This window comes from Coenobita brevimanus, chromosome 18, assembly GCF_032717465.1.
Source record: "Coenobita brevimanus isolate Jiangsu-jjx chromosome 18, ASM3271746v2, whole genome shotgun sequence".
NCBI lineage: Eukaryota > Metazoa > Arthropoda > Malacostraca > Decapoda > Coenobitidae > Coenobita > Coenobita brevimanus.
The window spans coordinates 14,143,053-14,165,136 of NC_136971.1; the positions used below are offsets into that span (position 1 = coordinate 14,143,053).

The 22,084-nt window shown below is 42.1% G+C and overlaps 1 protein-coding gene across 1 annotated transcript in view; it reads right to left on the reverse strand.

Moving 5' to 3' along the window:
- Window positions 1-19,445, reverse strand: part of LOC145391403 (neuroligin-2-like) — a 75,354-nt gene extending 55,909 nt beyond the window's left edge. The window contains exon 1 of the mRNA XM_080266011.1: window positions 19,322-19,445. Coding sequence (XP_080122137.1) covers window positions 19,322-19,442 — 121 coding nt within the window. The 5' untranslated portion in view covers window positions 19,443-19,445. The remainder of the gene's footprint in view (window positions 1-19,321) is intronic.
- Window positions 19,446-22,084: the final 2,639 nt, after the last annotated feature.

Here is a 22,084-nt window from a genome sequence, read left to right on the forward strand (position 1 = left end):
ATAACAGCAGTGTCTATATAGATTCTTTTTTTTTTTTTTTATCAACGTATGTACCAAAAGACGCCATTAAGGTTTTCTCTCATCAAAAGTTGTTACCGACAGCTGGAAGTTTCATAAAATCTCAGTCAAGGTGTCTCTTCCAGAAAGGAGCCTCTCTACTAGGAGCTTCCTCCACCATGATGTCAATCTCAGCTGCAGTGTCTTGGCCAACGAGCGTTCCACCCACGGCACTTCCACCAGCGTCACTCCACAGAATTTTTCCACTAAGGGATCCATCAGCCTAAACATTTAACAAGCACGAGATCTTGCCATAGCAAAACTTCTCAGGAGGTTTTTTAGTTTATATATATATATATTTTCTCTCGCTCATGGGCGACGCAGCAAACGCTCTCTTCATCAGTAATAATTACCAAATGAGTCCTAAAGCCTACACGAACCGATCCGATAAACTGCATATTCACATTTATCCGAAATTAAGTCCACAATTGTTTGAGTAATACAATCATTAAAAAAGAAAAAAAAAAGGTGAGCACATATGTAGGTGTGATGGAACGGTGGCTCGGTGGCAACATGATCGTCTCGTAATCTGCTTGTACCTTTAATCTGGGGTTTGAAAATCGGTCATGGTGGACAAAGACGATGGTTGTATGTCCCCGCATATGCTTACAAATGTTGCCACCATGACAGTTCACATCGAAGACTTTAAGCGCACACACACACACACACACACACACACACACACACACACACACACACACACACACACACACACACACACACAACTGATAGATCATTTGCAATTTCGCAGTTATCTTCTAACTACAGATATAAGTTTCTAATTCGTACTTGGCCAGTAAATGGAAAGGTTAATTCTGGCCATCACTCTCCCTCCGAGAAGATATAATACTGGTTATTATGGTTATGTGTACGAGTGTTTGCCAAAGCGTAGGAGTAATGCGCTTATACCTCTAAATATTTGTCTATCTATCTACACACACACACACACACCAGCCGCTCGCTGGTGCTGTGGTAACGTTCCCGCTTGCCAACTGGTGGGCGGGAGTTCGCGCCTCGCTCAGGTTACGAAAAGTTTCACTGACAAAGTGGGTGGTTACTGTCCCCCTTGAGCAAGGGGACGGGTGTGTGCGTGTGTGAAGGTCACAGCCTTGCCCTTAGATCGGACTATATGAGCTCTCAGCTCCCTTCCGGGAGGGTAAAAGCTAACCATCACGACCATCAAGTGATCCTGACCGACCCGGTGAATTACACACACACACACACACACACACACACAGCGCCTGGCTCCCCTAGCGCCGGTGGTCAAGATAAATTAACCGTGAGGGGTCAGGTCGCTGGGTTTTTATTCAACAGTATTTTTTATTTACATGGCACTGGCTTTTCCATCCATTCACTTGATGAAGATTGATTACCTGTTACTGTTTCATCCCTCTACCCCCAATTCCCCCCGTCACTTCAGTCAATATGTGTGTGTGTGTGTGTGTGTGTGTGTGTGTGTGTGTGTGTGTGTGTGTGTGTGTGTGTGTGTGTGTGTGTGTGTGTGTGTGTGTGTGTGTGTGTGTTTTACTGTAATGAAAACGACATACTTGGTATCCGCGTGTGTGGGAGTGGCTTTATGTGATGAAAAGGAAATATTTTTGTAATGTTGTGTGTGCGTGTGCGTGCGTGTGTGTGTAAATGTCACATCCATGTGGTGTATCTCAATGCTACAGGCTATGTTTTTTGGTATGCTTATGCACTGCTGTCATGAATTCACGTCATTAGGATGGAAAATATTACATGTGTTTGTTTTCAGAGTGTCTGTAATAATGTTTGGGACTGGATTATGAAAAAAAAAAAACAAATATATCAGAAAAACAGAAAAAACATATCAAATTTCCCAAAACCAGAAGCCAACTTGAAAATCTGATCCATAATTTAATTAAGTGCTCAGAAAAATCACGTACACCTTAGAGCGCATACCTGTAATTTGAAACCTTGTTGTAGAATTAACTGGAACTATAAATTCTTTGAGTTCACATCGCAATAAGAACCCATCAATCTATCTACCTTTCTATCTGTCAGTTTATCTTTTCATCTATTTCTATCTGAAGCGAACTGGAACCACATTATTATTATTTTTTTTTAACTTACGTACTTTATATTCAATACGTATGACTCCAACACCCCATTGTACACACCTCCAACACACACAGACACAGACAGACAGACAGACAGACAGACAGACACACACACACACACACACACACACACACACACACACACACACACACACACACACACAATTTCCAACTTAAATACATAAAAGCGAGCGGTAAATGCGATTAATTCAGTAATTCAGGAGAGTGCTAAACTGCAACATTCTCTGAATCTAGCACAAGATAACCCCGGGAAAGCAACACCACCAGCTGACGCGTACAGTAACATTACCCACTACACTTTATAACACACTGTAATATTTAGCTTTTCTTACTATTTCCTGCCGGTTTTAATTCATTTTAGAAAGACTACGATCCGTCATGCTATCTCAAGACGATGTAATTAATTTTAAGTAAGTTTTTAAGTATAAGAGGTATCAGACACAGGCTCCTATTCTCGTCGGTTAAGAAGGTTCCCTAACTCCTCTTCCTTAACGATTTATTTCTGGATTTGCCTGGTTAATATCCCTTTGCACATCACCTATGGGAAGAATGGCGATATTAGAATGATTATGTAACTCAGAGAAGGTCAGTAAGAGGTAATAAGCAAAACAATTCGCCTAGGAAAAGGTGTTTGGGAGCTTCCTCACCCCCCCCCCTCTCTCTCTCTCGCTCAATACCTCTTCGCTCCTCCCCTTCTCTCTCCAAGTTTCCTTCTCTCCCTCCCCCCCGGGCTGAGAGACACTAACAAGGGCAGGTGTTGAGGCGCCCCTAATGATTCTCACCTTCACCTGCACCTTTAACTTCACCTCTCTCTCTCTCTCTCTCTCTAATGATCCTCACTTGCGGCCTCACACACCTTCACCTTCATCTTTAATTACACCTTCACCTTTATCTCATTTAATCTCTCACCCTGAACTACCTTACCTTGTATCTACGTTGTCACAATTGCTAACTTAAGAACTGTATATATATATATATATATATATATATATAAATATATATATATATATATATATATATATATATGTGTGTGTGTGTGTGTGTGTGTGTGTGTGTGTGTGTGTGTGTGTGTGTACCCTCTACTTCCGATGCAGGTGAAAGTCTTTCAATTATTTCACAGGCAGAAACGCTACACAGACAAATAATTCAGCCCACCAAGTCCCTCTGAGTTGGGCAACAACAATATTAAAAACAGAACAACATCAATAATAATATGAATAACAAAAATAAAATACACAACAAAATCTCTTCCCCTACTTCCGATGCAGGTAAAAGAATGTTTTATAGGAATACTTCACGGGAGAAAAAGTTGCACAAATACTTCAGGCGAGCAAGTTCGTCTGAGAGGGAGTTTTATCTCTACGCCTAACCACCGTCTTCGCTCTAGGCATCCCCCTTGTAAGGATTCCTGGATAAAACTGCAATTGGAACAAATCTCGTTTCCTATTCTATTCATTTTTTTTTTTCTGTGGGTGGATAATATAATTGGAGGGAAAATAACGACACACACACACACATACACACACACACACACACACACACACACACACACACACACACACACACACACACACACACATTCCCCCCCTTCTCTCTCTCTGAAGTGCAAGGGGAGTCAACCTTCATCATTAACGTCAGCATTTAACCTTCAACGGGGCCAGGTGTGACCAAGGCCTCGTTAGTGGACCAGAGGGCGAGGAAGGAAGGAGGGAGGGGGGAAGGAGTGAGGAAAGGAAGGAAGGAAGGAAGGAAGGAAGGAAGGAAAGAAGGAAGGAAGGAAGGAAGGAAGGGAGAGGAGAAAAAGAGGGAGAGGAGAAAAAGAGGGAGAAGAAGAGAGGGGAGGGTGGGAGAGAGAAAAGGAAAGGTTGGTGGAAGGAAAAGAAAGGAGTGGTGAGGGAAATAAGTAATGGAAGAGAGACGAAGGTGAAAAAAGTAATGCTTAGAAGGAGAGGGAAGAATGGAAAGGGTGAAAAGAAGGAAGGGGAGGAATGGAAGAGAAAAGGATGGAAGGAGAGTAATGCGAGAAAGACGAATGGAGGAGTAATGAAAGAAGGGCAGGAAAGGGAGAGATGGAGGGAAGAAATGAGGAAGGTGAGGGAGAAGGGTGAGGGTGAAGAAGGTAGACAGGAGGTGGAGAGGGAGGGAGGAAAGGAGAATGGGAATGGCGATGCTGATGCAGGATCAGAAGATGTGGGGAGGGCAAATGGAAGGGTGGGGAGATAATGAGTGAGAAGGGAGGAAAGGGGAAGGAAAAGTGTTGGAGAGGGGAGGGGGGAAGGAGAGCTGGAGAAACTGAAGAATCCTGGACACAATGGGAGCGTGGAGGGGAGATGATGATGGAGGAGAAAGAGAGAGAGAGAGAGAGAGAGAGAGAGAGAGAGAGAGAGAGAGAGAGAGAGAGAGAGAGAGAGAGAGAGAGAGAGAGAGTACAAATGTGAGGGAGCTGGAGATACAGTGTGTATTGTATATATGTAATTTTTGTACTGAAGCGGCTGGGGTGCACAAAAATCTGTATGGAACGGTACATAGTGAAGAGAAAGAATAAAGACGGAGGAGGAGGAGGAGGAGGAGGAGGAGGAGAGGGAGAGAAGGAGAGGAGGTGGAGTAGTGATAACAAGTTTGAGGAGAATTAAGGAGTTGGAGGAGAACTGAAGGGATGGGAGTTGGAGGGGAGAGGGGCGGATAGAAGGAAAGGAGAAAGGTAATATGGGGAGAGAAGAAGAAGGGGATGGGGGAGGGGGATATGGAGAGGGAGAAATGAGGAGAGAGGAAAGAGAAGAGGAAATGAGGAGTGGGAAATGGAAAGGGGGCCATGGGGAGGGGGAAATGGAAATGGAGAATAGGGAAGGTAGATGGGGAAGAAAGGATACCACAACCTATAAATTGGAGGAAAAAATGGGAAATAAATTGGAGAATGGAGGAAACTGGGGTGGGAAGACGGGAAGGGAAAGGCAGAGTGTGGGGGAGGAGAGAGAGAGAGAGAGAGAGAGAGAGAGAGAGAGAGAGAGAGAGAGAGAGAGAGAGAGAGAGAGAGACCGGAGGGAGGTAGATAAAATAAAGGAAGGAGAGAAGTTGATGGAAAAATAGAGAGGAAATGAAGATAATGTTAAGGAAATGTATGAGGGAATAAGGCGAAGATTAGTAACAGGAGAGAAATTATGAAAAAAACAATATTGATAACACAGAAGATAAGATGTTGACAAGGAGGAAGAGAGAGAAAAAAAGATGATAAAGACTTGAGAGAAAGATTAATGAGACAAGATGTTGATGATAATGTGGAAAGAAGATAAACCAAGAAGGGGAGTTGGGATGAATGATGAAGGAAAAGAGGGGGAGGGAACAGATGGAAAAATGAATAACACAGGGAACAACATAAGAAAGATATAAAGATGAAAAACTGTGAAGGAAATCAGAAATAAACAGAACGACAGAACAGATGGAAAAAAATTAAAGGGAAAAAAATCCAGAATGAAAAATCTTGATAAAAAATAAACGGATGACAAGAGAAAAGAAATTATGAAAAATGGAAAAATGGGCAAAATTAGGGACAGAAAAATAAGATAAGGACGGAGAAGGATGACAAAGAAAGTCGAAGTTTATTAAGAGAGAGGGAAGAAAGATGATGGGCAGAGACGAGAGCTAATAAGGGTGAAATTAAAGGAGAGAGAGAGAGAGAGAGAGAGAGAGAGAGAGAGAGAGAGAGAGAGAGAGAGAGAGAGAGAGAGAGAGAGGATAACGAGACATGAGACAAATCAGACAACCAAGGAACACACACACACACACACACACACACACACACACACACACACACACACACACACACACACACACGAAACACCGAAATAATGAAGACAGGTGACAAGACAGGGCGAGACAAGGCCCGGCTCACCTGTCCCTCCAAGCAGGTGTTCCAGGTGACGCTAATTAGGTCTTCGTATTTGTCCTCTAGGTGTGAAAAATGAGGTGAAATTGCGCGATGATTACATGGAAAACGAAAGACTGAACTCATTTGCCTAAGTTTGGGGGGAAAATCTTGGAGTGTGTTTGGTGCTCCTGAGTGGATACTTTTAGGGACCTTGAACTAACATCGACCTTGAAGTAACATCGGACTAACATTGACCCTGAAGTAACACTGACCTTAAAGTAACATCAACCTTGAAATAACATTGACCTTTAAGTAACATCGGCCTTGAAGTAACATCGGCCTTGAAGTAACATCGGCCTTGAAGTAACATCGGCCTTGAAGTAACATTGACCTTGAAGTAACATCGACCTTCAAATAACATTGACCTTAAAGTGACATCGACCTTGAAGTAACATTGACCTTGAAGTCACATCGACCTGGAGGTAACATCGACCTCCAATTAGCATGTAACACCTTCGCTAAGTTTTCTTTATTCTATTTTACTTTTAATTAGGCTACAGGCAAACGATAATTACATAACTGGGGATAGGGATTTTATCAGTAAAGAGGTTTTCAGGCTGTAGTATAACCCCTCCTGCCCGAAATATCCTTACTAAGCTGAATAAAATCGTCTTAGGGAGGCAAATTAATGATGTCAGCGTGGTAAATAAAATGGTCATAAATAAAATGATTGTTTCGTGTTTCAGTATTTACGTGTGCGTCTGTTTTAAGCGATTCATTATTGCATCTTCATTTTTATTTTGTTTCTCCTGCATTCAAACGATTCTAAACAGTTTTGAGGAGATCTGCTGCAACGAAAGGCTTAATGAACGATACAAGTGACTAATCGAGAACCAGAAAAAATGTCATAAAAAGGTACACAGATTCCATTTCAAGATCAGATTACTGTGACGCCTGATGACATCAAACTGAAAGCCAACAGAATGTACACCCATCCCCTTACACCTACACTCTGTCCCCCAGTCCTCCTTCACCCATCCTCCCAGCCGTACCCCTCCGCCTATCCCTTTCGGAACAAAGCCTCACTCGAGACCCAATTCTCATGTTTATCTCTCGAGCTGCATAACAAACGTGCACACATCCCCTACCTTACTCTTCCCCTCCCCCTACCCTTCTCCATACCCCTTACCCATCACTACCATTCTGTTCCCCCTCCCTTTCCTTACCATACGACATTCTTTCCTCTCCCCTTCCCTACCGCATCCATTCCTCTTTAGTATCGTATCCTATGCTATTTTTCTTCTCTTTTTCCTTTTCTTTACCAGCCCCTCTCTCTCTCTCTCTCTCTCTCACACACACACACACACACACACACACACACACACACACACACACACACACACAATCCTACTCTACCCCCACTTCACTCCTTTACCTTATTGTCTCTACTCCCCCTCCCCCAACATCCTGCACAAACACACCCATACTCTACTTTATCCCGACCCATCCTCCTTCCCTCCCTACCATACCCTCCCAGCATCCCATTCATATACTTATCCTTCGCTCTGCAACCCTACCCTTCGTCTACCCATCCATACTAACCTCTTCCCTATCTTCCCTCTCTGTCTCCCTTCCTCTACCTTTCCCCGTCCCTCTCCACTATCTTTCTTTATCTATCCTGCTCCTTCATACCCCTACCCTACTGCTGTCTTACCCAAACGCTTCCACCCCTACCCTACTGCTGTCTTACCCAAACGCTTCCCATCCCCTTTACATTTCCTTAATTGTCCTCTCTTTCTTGTCCCCTCCCTCATTTCCGTACCCTCTCCCTCCTCCCATCTTCATTTTCATACAGTACTCTACCCTGTCCCGACCTATCCCTTTCCCCCCTCCCCCATTTCAATACCCTACCCTATTTTACCCCACCCTACCCTTAACTCATCCTGTTCCTTCCCCCTTCCCTCATTACCCCTATATCCATAACCTTCTCAGCCCCATCCAACCCTCTCCCTAGCCCCCTATCCACTCCTTTCCCCCACCCCCATCCACACCATCCTCCTATCTCCTCCCCTAATGCCCTCTAAGTTCCTCATTCGTATGTTTATGCCCGTCCCTGCATGACGCACGTGCTCCCAATGCCACACTCTTATGTAAATCCCGGGTCATCAGCGCCCAATTGCACGTAATCGAGTTTATATATGCGAATCACAGCCAGAAAAATATGAGTGGAAAATGTATGAAATTAGAGTATGACAAAACTATGCTTACAGGAAATATTACTTAGAGAAAAAATACAGTATGATCTAAAACTATCATACGAGTTAATACAATGAAATCATGAGAGAAAAATGAGTGAAAAGAGGGAAGTCGATTATCAAAATGGTGACATGGAAAAAGTAAAACTGAAAGGGTAAAAAAATCTCTGTAGTTTATATGTTCAAATTATAGGAAATATTAGTTAATAAGTACAGACTTCCATCACGAAAAAGCTAAAATAGAAAAAAAAGGAAAAAAAGGTTGAAGGTTATATATGCAAATCAGGGGAAGAAAACTACTGATAAAAGATTGAGGATATATTTCAGAAAACGAACATACGCAAACATGCTCAAATGGAAAAACATGATATGAAAGGCAAAAAAATAAAAAAATAAAATCACGTGTCCAGTGAAAGCTTGCAGATCAAGAGAGAAAAATATGAGCCAAAATTATGGAAATAAACCACCCTTTACGGGATTATGGCGTCTGGCAATAGATACATAGAGACAAATCATGAGGATAATGCGCTCAAATTAAAATGTCTAGAAAACCTAAAATGCAATCAAATTTTAGGAGTTTATGGATGACAACCAAAAGGAAAAAACTGTGAATAAAACAAGACGGAATTATAACAGATTTTGACTCTGCACGGATTGAAGAATAGCAAAATCACGAGGGAATATCACTGAGAATGCAGATATGAATTAAGAAGAGCCTCCCAAGTCCAAGGGAATGTATAAAGCACGCGTAATTAGGTAGGGATGAACAAATGTTACTTATTAATGAGGCACCCCCCCCAAACACACACACACACACACACACACACACACACACACACACACACACACACACACACACACACACACACACACAATTCCCTTTCCTACTTCCTTTCTTACACTTACTGGTCTCCAACACTCTCTCTCATACACACACACACACACACACACACACACACACACACACACACACACACACACACACATACACAAACTCCCATTCCTATATTCTCACTAGTTTCCATTACCTCTCTCTCTCTCTCTCTCACTCTCTCTCTCTCTCTCTCTCTCTCTCTCTCTCTCTCTCAAGCATGCATACACGCACATACGCACGCACATACGCACACCCACACCAACACAAAGAACTTCCTTTCCAATTTCCTTTCTTATTCTTCCTGGTCTCCGCCCTTCTCTCTCTCTCTCTCTCTCTCTCTCTCTCTCTATCTCTCTCTCTCTCTCTCTCTCTCTCTCTCTCCCTCTCTTCCAACCTGCAGTCATCACCACCCCAGGCATCGTTCCGGCAACAGTGCAATTTTTCCCTGACCCAAACTTAGAAAAAAGTGCAGGAAATCTCACACAAATTGCTACTTCACTCTGTTGCCAGTCGCTCATTTCCTCGTTCACTGCTCATACCATCACCTTTATGGAGGGGAGATGGGGAGAGATGGAGGGCTGGAGAGAGGGGAACAAGAGGGGAATAGGACTGAAGGGAGGGGAAGAGGAAGGAAGAGAGGAGAGGGGAGAGAACAAGAGGAAAGGCAGGGAGACAGGAGGAAGGGTTGCACTGTTGGATGGGAAGAGGAGGGGAGAGAGGGAGATAAGAAAGAGATGGGTCACAAGGTGGGATGGAGAGAGAGAGAGAGAATGGGAAACAGACTGGGAATGCAGACAGGAGAGGGGAAAGGGAGAGTAGGCGATAGGGGAGGGGGATACGAGAGGGGAGAAACAGAGGAGGAAGAGAGGAGAAAATGTGGGGTACAGGAAGGACGAGAGGGGGACAGGAGAGGGGTATCATGAGTGGGAAAGAGGAGGGGAAAAGTTGGAGGTAGGACAGGAACCGGGGAATGAGGATAGGAGGGGAGGGGGATGGGAGAGTCTGAGGATTGCAGAGAGAATGCAAGAAGAAAGGTTAGAAGGGAGAGAAAGAGCAAGAGTGGGAGCGGAGAAAGTTAGAAGGTTGGGGAGGAAGGTGAGGAATATTACAAAGACGTTCAAAGGCTGGGAGTACAAAGGAGAGGAGAACAAAGAACAGCAAACAGCTACAGAACTACACTGGTCCTTTCGAGGCTTTTGTTATGGCGTACCCTAAGACTTTGATATATATTGTGTGAGTAAAGGGTAAGGACGTTAGAGCAAGGCGAAAAGGGAGGGGCGAAGAAAGGGGAGAGGAGTGAGAAAGTGATGATGATGATGGGTTGAGAAGTGGGGGGGGAAGAGGATGAGGTGTGGGAGGGGGGGATGCGAGGAGGACGGGGAAGGAAGAGGAGGCACAGGAATGAAGGGAGATGAATGAGAGGGAGTAGATGAAGAGGGAGGAATAATGGGAGAAAGGAAGAGACAAAGGACCACTAGGAAGGAGGAGAGAAAGAAAAGAAGAGGTGAAAACAGAAGATAAAGAAGAGGAATGAAGAGAGGAACAAGTAAGGAAGAGATGGTTAAAGAGGAGGCAGAGAACAAGGAATGGGATGATGATGATGAAATGACAATGATGATGAAAATGTTGATAATGAAGGTACTGAAGACGACAATGACGACGACGACGACGACGACGACGACGGCGATGATAATGATGATGATGATGAGGATGACAAACAAGTGTGAGAAAGAAAAGTTGGGGGAAATGAGGATGAAAAGCAGTCTGAGGTGAAGGTGATTTATGGCGAGAGATAGAGATAGATAGATAGATAGAGAGAGAGAGAGAGAGAGAGAGAGAGAGAGAGAGAGAGAGAGAGAGAGAGAGAGAGAGAGAGAGAGAGAGAGAGAGAGAGAGAGAGAATTTTAACGAAATGAAAAATTATCAAGGGAAGAAGGTACATAATGATACAATTGAAAATGGAATGAAGAGAGGGAAAAGGGGATATGATGATGATGATGATGATGGGCAGTAAGAGAGAGAGAGAATGATGATAGGTAAGGCAAGATGGGACGATAGGATGAAATGATGGTAAACTATGAGAAAAGAAAGAAGGAAGGGACTGAGAGTAACGATGAGGGAGAGCGAGAATACTGATGAAAGAGAGAGGGTGAGAGATGATGGATATGGAGGGAAAAGTGTCACTGGAGAAAGAGGGTAATGATAAAGTAAGACAGAATAAAGAGGGAAAGATGAGTAATGACCAAGAAAGTGAGAAACACAATGATGACAATGACGACAACGAGGATAATGATGATGATAATGATGATGATGATAAGTGTAAGAGAAAAAATGATGGCAAAGTAGGTACGGTGAGAATCTGATGGTTAAGGAACGTACCTGCTCATCAGTAAACACAGCCTTATCAGAATATCAAAAGAAAATCGAGAAAACGCACACTTCCATAAACTGCTCTAAGTTCTGTCTCCTCCAAAATAAATAAATGAATAAAAGAAAAAAAAATTACTTTGCTTTACTTGACACACGCCGGAGTAAATGAAAAGTCTCATAAAACCCAATTACGCCACAATATATCACAAAATAAATAATGAGTGGAATGTTAAAAATATCGTAGTGAATGAGGATAATAAAGTCCATTCTCTGGGGACAGGATGAGAATGGGAGGAATTCTGAACAACTGAAAATACCCAGAATACGAAACACACACACAAACACACACACACACACACACACACACACACACACACACACACACACACACACACACACACACACACACACCAAGCTTCCACTCCTTGGGGACTCAGGAAAGGATCTTCGAGTATGTATCAGCCAACTCGCTTGATTTCATGTTAAGGGGCAATGCATTTAAGGAATTTCCCTGGGGAGGTGTTTGGTCTGTGTTAAGAGAGAGGAAGAGGGGATGTTTTAATGAGCGGAATTTGTTGCATGGAAGAGTGGGAGAACTGGGAGATTTGTGTGGTGAAGAGAGAGTGAAACTGAGTGAGGATGCAGTGTGTAAAAAAGAGAAATATGGTGAGAGAGAGAGAGAGAGAGAGAGAGAGAGAGAGAGAGAGAGAGAGAGAGAGAGAGAGAGAGAGAGAGAGAGAGAGAGAGAGAGAGAAAGTGATGGCAAACAAACATAAAAGAGTAAGTAATAAAAAGAGGTAATACACAACGAGACTGGAAACACTTGGGTGAAGGAAAGGAAGCGAGAACGACAAGGGATATTTATTTAAGAAGTACCCTGAATAACCACAACCTACAGCAATCATAACCACTCCAACCACCGCCACATTCACCACAACACCACCACCACCACTCTATCAACCACTAACAGTACTTCCACGACCATCAACCGGAACACATTAACTAGAATACCTCGAGAACCACAACACCACAATCACCACAACCACCCTCATCAACCACCACCACCACCACCACCACCACCACCACCACCACCACCACCACCACCACCACATTCACAACCATGCACCATAAAAAATTACAACTACGATCACAATTGCTACCACCAACACCACTACCACAAGTTCCAACGACCACCGTCACAACTACAATCAAAACTGCTGCCACCAACACCACTACCATAAGTTCCAACCACCACCATCACAACTACAATCTCCACCAACACCATCAGCCACTTGTACAACCACCTTAACAACCAAACAACCACCAACAACCACCTTAACAACCTAACAACCACTCTAACAACGATAACATGCCTAACAACCACTACTAGGACCTAATTACACTTTCCTAATGGACTCAAATTAATGAGGCTCAAACAACAAAAACTCTCTCCCCTTCAACAAATCTTACCCTTATTTTTAGCTCCTGATGAGTTCTTCCTTCTTGTTCAGAAGGACTTAATTATCGTTCGGGTCTTGTGTATGTTTTCTTGAATAGCATAGGTAAAAAAGTGAGTGATAATGATGATGATGATGATGATGATGATGGTGGTGGTTGTGGTGGTAGTGGTAGTGGTGGTGGGGGTGGTGGTGGTGGTAATGGTGGTGGCGATGGTAATGATGATGATGGTGATGGCGATGGTAATGATGATGATGGTGATGAGGATGAAAGCGCCTCATTAGAAAAATAGAGATATAAACATTTTGCACCATCACTTCCTAACAAAGAATACATAGCCGGAGAAATGACAGACTTCATAATACACATATAAAAACAAGGAAATGAATGATGAAGAACGGGAACCTATGAATGACAGGAAGGAAAGGTGATGAGGACATTACATACCTCCATTTCGAAGCAAATAAAAAAATAAAAAAATAAATATACCTAAGGAGGCCATAGCGGTGAGCAATTATTTAAAGTATATATTAATGATAAAAAACAAATCATCAGGAAGAATGGCATATGGGGATGTCAGGCGCACCTATTTCCTGCTCAAAAATCAGAGGCGGAAAAACTGAAGATAAAGTACGCCAACAAATTAAAACAGGAAGAAATGAAATGACAAGGGGAGGAAATGAACGTGAGAGAAAATGTTAACTGAAGTGATGGCAAACTACGTGAAAACCCAGAGAAAAGAGAAGGAAACTGATAACTTTGAGACGAAATTAATGGTAAATAAAATAAAATGACGTGAGTTGTGAGCAAACTAAGCAAAACACACACACACACACACACACACACACACACACACACACACACACACACACACACACACACAGCACGAACGAAAACAAATGAAAATAGGAAATTTATGGAAGGACGAACAGGAACTGAAGTGAAAGGACGGCAAACTAGGTTAAACACATAAAAGAATAGAACAAACGAGGAAGGGAGGAAGTCAACAGAAAAAAAAAAGGAACTGATGTGAAGGCAAACACCGTAAAAACACACAGAGAAGAAAGAAAACAAATGAGGAGGAAAGGAAATTATCGGAGGAAGAGGAAATGGGAGTGGAAGCGAATTGAATCGAAGGCAAATTACGTAAAACACACATAAAACAGGAAGGGAACGAATAAAAAAGTTACCGCCCTAAGGAATAAAAATGTACCTGGGAAAAGTGACGTCTGATATTACAGTTTTCATAAAAAAGCGAGGGCGTTTTAGCTTCACTCGTCCCATGAATAAAAAGCAGACACATTTTCATATCAGAACTTTGCAAGACTCGGCTCACACACGTTTACATACACGCAGACACACGTACATGGCTCACACATACATACAGTACAGATACAGGAAAATTTAATGATTAATATACATACGCACATAATATATGGGGGCATGCGCACCTTTCTCTCTCTCTCTCTCTCTCTCTCATACACACACTAATAAACATACACTAATAAACATGATTAAAACTTATGACTCGATAAATACATGACAGATGGATATAAATGAGAGTAAAAAAAAAAAAAGGAAACCGACAGCTATTACACGACATACCACCTACATACGATAATACGAAACGAACACACACACACACACACACACACACACACACACACACACACACACACACACACACACACACACACACAAACACACACACTCCACCACACCAAAATTTAACTTCAGAGAAAATCTCGATTATTTTTCACCGACGAGGAGGGGAGAGGGAGAGAATGGCGGGGGAGGAGGAGGAGGAGGAGGAGGAGGAGGAGGAGGAGGAGGAGGAGGAGAGAGAGAGAGAGAGAGAGAGAGAGAGAGAGAGAGAGAGAGAGAGAGAGAGAGAGAGGAGGGGAGTAAGATTAATGACCCTCAGAGGAAGACAGGCGTTTCCAAATCTTGTTTCGGACAGTCGATTTTTACACTAAGGCATGTATGATTTCCGCCCTTAAAATTACAGCGCGTAAAGTCGAGATTATGAACACCGGTGAACATTTGCCATTTCTCATAGTTATGGTGTGTGTGTGTGTGTGTGTGTGTGTGTGAGAGAGAGAGAGAGAGAGAGAGAGAGAGAGAGAGAGAGAGAGAGAGAGAGAGAGAGAGAGAGAGAGAGAGAGAGAGAGAATTATAAGTTTTTTCAACAGCAGGCCACATGATCAGAAATCCTTTAGGTAACGGAGTCGGAGGGTTTTTTGTGAGGTACTGTTCTTCCAGTTAGCTATTCATAGATACTGTATTATACCAAAAACAACGGTAACAGCAGGCAAGTGGTTAGGTCATATACGGACGCTGACAATGTATGTTAGTATGTTTATATATGTATGTTAAAACGAATGTATGTATATAACTGAACTCTGATTCCCTGACAACGTTTTTAAGCACTGTAACTTTCAACATATAAGGTATTTTTTGCCATTTAGTGCAGAGTAGCAGGAGCAAGGCATTAGCGCTAACTCTATGCACTTCTCTACCCGCGTTTCACTACCCGCACATATACTCTCCCATTCTATCTGTCCAACATCTATCTATGGCTTCTGTATCTATTACTAACGCTGATTTTATATGGATATATGAATATATGTGTACGGATGTATGTAACTGTATCCATACATGTATGTACAGTATGTATGCATAAAACTCCAAACCCTGGAAAACGTTTTTAACAAAACTTTGCACACTCAACCACTGGGTTCCAATAGCTGACATTCCGAGTTTGGTGTGGATTGAGGACATCTGCAGGGGTGTTTTGGCCGCCACCATCCAAGGCGCCGGCGAACTGAAGCCGCCATGCCCCCGGCAGGGGAAGCACCGGCAAGCACAGCATGTGAAGGTGCTTGTACTGGCCTGCGTAGTTCATGTCTACTATCTTATATATTTTACTGATTTACTTTTTGGCTAACATTCCCAGAGATGCCGCAATTACGGGAAGGGAAGGGAAGAGAGGGGAAGGGGAAGAGTAAAGGGATGGCATAGAGTGATGAGGGGAGTAGAGAGGCGTGCAGGGGGAAGAATGGGGGCGAGGGGAGGATGGAAAGGTGAAGAAGGATAAGGTGAACTAGCGGTTATGAAAATGAAGGAGAACGAGCAGGAATATGAGGGTGAGGGAGGAGAAGAGAGATCTGAAAGGGATGTGGGAGGGGGTGAAAGACGAAGGGGGTGGAGGGAAGAAAATAGATTAAGTATGAACGGAACAGAGATGAGGGAAAGATGTGATGAACCGGAGGTGGTGGATGGGGGAATGGGAAAGCGACAGTGGAAACAGAGAGATGTACAAAGGAGGAAGGAGATGCGGAGGGGAGGGGGGGATAACAAAGAGAGGGAGATGTAGTAAGAAGACGTAGTGGAGAAAGGAGGGTATATAGAAGAAAGAAATGGAGAGAGGGGGAGACAAGGTGGGAGTAGGATGGTGGAGGAGACTCCAGAGGAATAGACTGCAGGGAGTAGAAGAGAAAGGGGTAAGGGATGAGGAAGAGAAACGGGGTGATGGGAAAAGAAAATGGGGGGGGATGAGAGCTACAGAAGGGGAAGCGATAGAGAAGAGAGAAATGTATGGAGGAGAAAGAAAGGTAAGGGTGGGTGAGGAAGAAGTGTGGGGGGTGGGGGTGGGGCTGTGAGGAAGGGCTGAGGACACACAGAAGGACAGCAGAGGGGTGGGAAGAGAGTAAGGGGAGGGAAGAGAATGAGGAGGGGAGGGGAAAGGAAGGGGAAGGAAGAGAAATGGGAGAGGAGGGGAAGAGAAGGGGAAGAGGAGGGGAAGGTGAAGGCAGAGAAAGGGTGGAGAAGGAATCGGGGCGAATGGTGTAAGGGGAAGGAAGAGGTGGAGGAGAGGGGTACGTGAGAGGTGAGCAAGGGGTGAGGGAGAGATGTGTGGGTAAGCAGAGAAAGGGGGAGGGGTAAGTGGGGGTAAACAAGGGGTGGAGAGGGAGAAAAATGTGTACGGAAGGGGGAAGGGGTGTGTGAGGTAGGGTGTGGTGGTGAGCAGGGGGTGGGTGGAGGGATTTGGGTCGCGCAAGGAGTGGGTGGAGGGGTGTGGGGGAGAGCATGAGGAGGGTGGAGGAATGTGAGGGTGGATCATGGGGTGGGTGGAAGGGTGGGTGGATATTAAACCCTTCATGTGGGCTCTTTGTCATGGCTAGATTATTAAAACTTGCTTGTGACGCGAGCCTCGTTCCCTCTCCACACACATTCCGACACACACACACACACACACACACACACACACACACACACACACACACACACACACACACACACAGCACATACAGTACATACAGGAAATACTGAACAAAATGTAAACTTACATACAGACGTACGTACATACAGACATAAATACATACACTGTACATTCTTCCTTAAAGGTACATACACAGCCATGAATACAACCCTAGTTACACAAGTATGCCTAAGAGTACAAACAAGCAAATGTGCTACACACAAACACATTTCTACGCACATACATAGGCATTTATGTACAAAGGCTATATACACACGTAAACAAAGAGACGCTTGTAAGACACATTCACGAACCAACACACACACACACACACACACACACACACACACACACACACACACATATATATATATATATATATATATATATATATATATATATATATATATATATATATATGAGCATTTTCATACATAGATATTCTTGCACACACACACACACACACACACACACACACACACACAAAACCAACTTGCCGCTCCCGAAATCTCCGACAAACGCAATTACATACTAACACACAAACATAAACAAAGACCCGAATAAATGACAACACACACACATATAAAACCGACTTGTACCTCCGAAATCTCCAAAAAACGCAATTAAATACAGTCATAAAACAAGAGAGAGAGAGAGAGAGAGAGAGAGAGAGAGAGAGAGAGAGAGAGAGAGAGAGAGAGCAGCGGGATATAAACCACGCCACTGCTCACTCCAAAAAGTAAAAACAAAAGCCAAACAAAAGGGATGGGACTCTCGCTTGGTTGGCCCAGACGTGGAAGGAAACAAAGGACACAGCGTTATTCTCCCTGGTTTACCCCTTCAGACCAAGCACGTCATTTATTGTTTATTAATGCTGCCTCCAGACGATTTTCTTTAGCTTAAACAGGGATTCTTGTAATAAAAGGGGCTCCGCAGGCTGTTCAACGCCTCTCGTTCGACAAGTGTTCCTTAATTCCTTTATTCAGGTGACATTTTATATTGGTATGGTTTTATTACCCTCAAAAGATCAAACTAAGCCACGACAGTCATCATTTATTAAAGGGGCTAATAAAAGAAATATCAAATCATTCCAGCTCCAGAAGTCTCACTCAAGCTGATGGTTGGAAGTGTTAAGCATAGACATCATCATACTGAAGGGGCTGAGCTGAGTAAAATCGTCTGGAGATGGCATGAATACAAAAGATGAAATGGAAGAGATGCTGGGGAGCCTCCTAAACCCTCCAGAATAAGCCCCAGAGAAACACAGATGGGACAAAGAGAAGCCACCCACCAGAGCCAATATCCAGAGGACACGAGGGCACAGAGACATAAATAAAGACGAAATGAAAATACGGCCATGATAGTTTCCTTGGCACCACTTTCCTTGCGATTCATTTTGCAGATTTGTTAGCCACACCCCAATATTCTTTTCACACGTCATTCAAATCTATATAATATCGACTCGGTACAAAGGCACACAACACAATATTCACGAGCCACTGCATAAATCAGCTTGTAAAGAGGAAGTAGAGAATATGAGGATAAGGATTCTAGACCCAGAAATTTACCTGGAACCCAATCACCCATCAAAAAGGGTGTTATACTTTGTTCACTTTAACTTGGCCTAAAAGTGACATCTCTCCATCTACTGAGTTATAACGGAGATTAACACTAGAACACGGGGCTAGTCATGAAGAAGTGTTATAGAAAGGATGTACTGCCCGTCATTTTCTCTCAGGTAAATGAAAGAGGCTGCAAAAGGACGAAAATCTGGGTCAAGTTAAAGTGAATGAGCTATAGTTAGGTAAGTGATCGATGGCACTGGGGGTTGACGATGTTTATCCATGTGTTTTGGTATGTCTCGTATTTCAGCGTAACTAAACCTTCAACATAACACGATATTTGTTTACTTTACAGAACGACACAATAAAAGCTACGTAGTTTACAGAAGCAGGAAGCAAAGTAGAGCACGTTAACTTTTCTTCGTCCTTTATATCATACTGTAAAAATCAACGACTGACATTTGACCTTGTTGTTGACTGTATATTAGAGAACACAAACAAGGTATCTAACACTCACCTAACACCCCGAGCCTGAAGTTGACGGTGACAACGATGACCTGTCCGTAGGCGGCCATAACTGTGCCGTCGTAAGGGTTGCCGCTGTTCCACTCATAAGACTCCCCGTGGATGTACACCATGATGGGGAGCAGGGGATGGTCTCGCCTCCTCGCTGCATGAATCGGAAAAGGTTGTTAGTAATGACACAGAAAGGTATTTAGCCTCAGACTGGTTGTTAGTAAGTTATATACATGTTGATCTATATACGGCTCAGTCAGGGTACCCCACTACTAAGCCCACACCAGCAGACTGAGCTATTCCCACACTACATTAGAAAGATTTGTGTATGTCATGCATCTTAACTTGGAGATTTTAGTCTTTTTTTCAGCTTATTTTCCGTGGCTGCCAAATGAGAGTAAAGGAGATGTTAGTACTGACATTGGTAGGTAAGTAGGAGATGTTAGTACTGATACTGGTAAGTAAAAAGATGTCATTGGTAAGTAAAATAGATGTTACTACTGATACTGGTAGATAAATAGGAGATGTTAGTACTGATACTGGTCGGTAAACAGATGTTAGGATTGGCAATGGTAGGTAAACAGATGTTAGTACTGATATTGGTAGCAAAACAGATGTTAGTACTGATATTGGTAGGTAAATAGAAGATGTTAGTACTGATATTGGTAGGTAAATAGATGTTAGTATTGATTTTAGAAGGTAAATAGATGTTAGTCCTGATTTTAGAAGGTAAATAGATGTTAGTAGATTTTAGATGGTAAACAGATGTTAGTACTGATTTTGGAAGGTACCGTAAATATATGTTAGTACTAATACTGGTAGGTAAACAGATGGTAGTACTGATACCGGTAGGCAAATAAATATTGGTACTTATATTGGTAGATAAATAGAAGATGTTAGTACTGACATTGGTAGGATAGTAAGAGATGTTAGTACTGATATTGGTGGGTAAATAGATGTACAGATGTTAGTACTGATACTGGTGGGTAAACAGATGTACAGATGTTAGTACTGATATTGGCAGGTAAATTGGAGATGTTAGTACCGATAATGGTAGGTCAGTAAGAGATGGTAGTACTGATATTGGTAGGTAAATACAGCATATTAGTACTGATATTGGTAGGTAAAGAGGAGATGTTAGTACTGATATTGGTAGGTAAATAGGAAATGTTAGTACTGATACTGGTCGGTAAATAGGTGTAAGTACTGATACTGGTATGTAAATATGAGATGTCAGTACGGTACTGATAATGGGTGATGAATGGAGATGTTAGTACTGATACTGGCAGGACAATAGGAGATGTAAGTACTGAAACTGGTAGATAAATAGATGTTAGTACTGATAATGGTAGGTAAACAGATGTTAGTACTGATACTGTTAGGAAAGTAAGGATGTTAGTACTGATACTGGTAGGTAAAATGGAGATGTTAGTACTGATATTGGTAGGTATGTAGGAGATGTTAGTACTGATATTGGTAGGTATGTAGGAGATGTTAGTACTGACATTGGAAGGTAAAAAGATGTTAGTACTGATATCGGTACGTAAAAAGAAGTTAGTACTGATATTGGTAGGTAAACAGATGTTAGTACTAATAATGGTAGGTAAACATGTTAGTACTGATATTGGTAGGTAAACAGATGTTAGTACTGATATTGGTAGGTAAACAGGTGTTAGAACTGATACTGGCAGGTAAATAGATGTTAGTAATGATATTGGTAAGGTAAAAAGGAGATGTTAGTACTTATAAAGGTAGGTAAATAGAAGATGTTAATATTGATATTGGCAGGACAATAGGAGATGTTAGTACTGATACTGATAGGTAAATAGATGCTAGTACTGATATTGGTAGGTAATGCAGGTAATGGGGAGATGTTAGTACTGATATTGGTAGATAAAGAGATGTAAGTATTGATACTGAAAGAAAAAATGGAGATATTAATTTCTTTAGGACAGTCGTCTAGCACTGAAGAGATTAATAATACATATATTTAACTCACTCGTTCGAAAATTATCAGACGTAAGGAATTTTGGAATAGGTGTCTGAAAATCCAAAATAATAATAATAACAATAAAATACAAAAATAAAAATGACACATTTATTATGGTGAGTAATGAAAATAGTCTTAACTACGAAATACTCAGTCACTATTAATATTGCAAACTATAATAACCTTAAATTCATTAGCATATGTCGAGTAAAAAAAAAAAAAAAAAAAAAAAAAAAAAGGATGTAAAGGCGGGGAAAATGGTGAGGTAATGAATATAACGAATTTCACCCTCATCGACAGTGCATATACAGTGAAATACATAATAGTGAAATACATAAGAAAACGGTGGAATACATAACAAAACAGTGAAAGACATAACAATACAGTGAAAGACATAACAATAGTGAAACAAATAATAGTTAAATACATAACGATACAGTGAAATACATAATAGTGAAATATATAACGATACGGTGAAATTCATAATAGTGAAATACATAACGATACAGTGAAATACATAATAGTGAAATACATAACGATACAGTGAATACATAATACAGCGAAATACATAATACAGTTAAATAAAAATAGTGAAATACATAACGATACAGCGAAATACATAACAATACAGTGAAATACATAAAGATACAGTGAAATACATAAAGATACAGTGTAATACAGAAAACAGTGAAGTAAAAAATAGTGAAATACATAACGTTACAGTGAAAGACATGACTATACAGTGAAATACATAAGGATACAGTGAAATACATA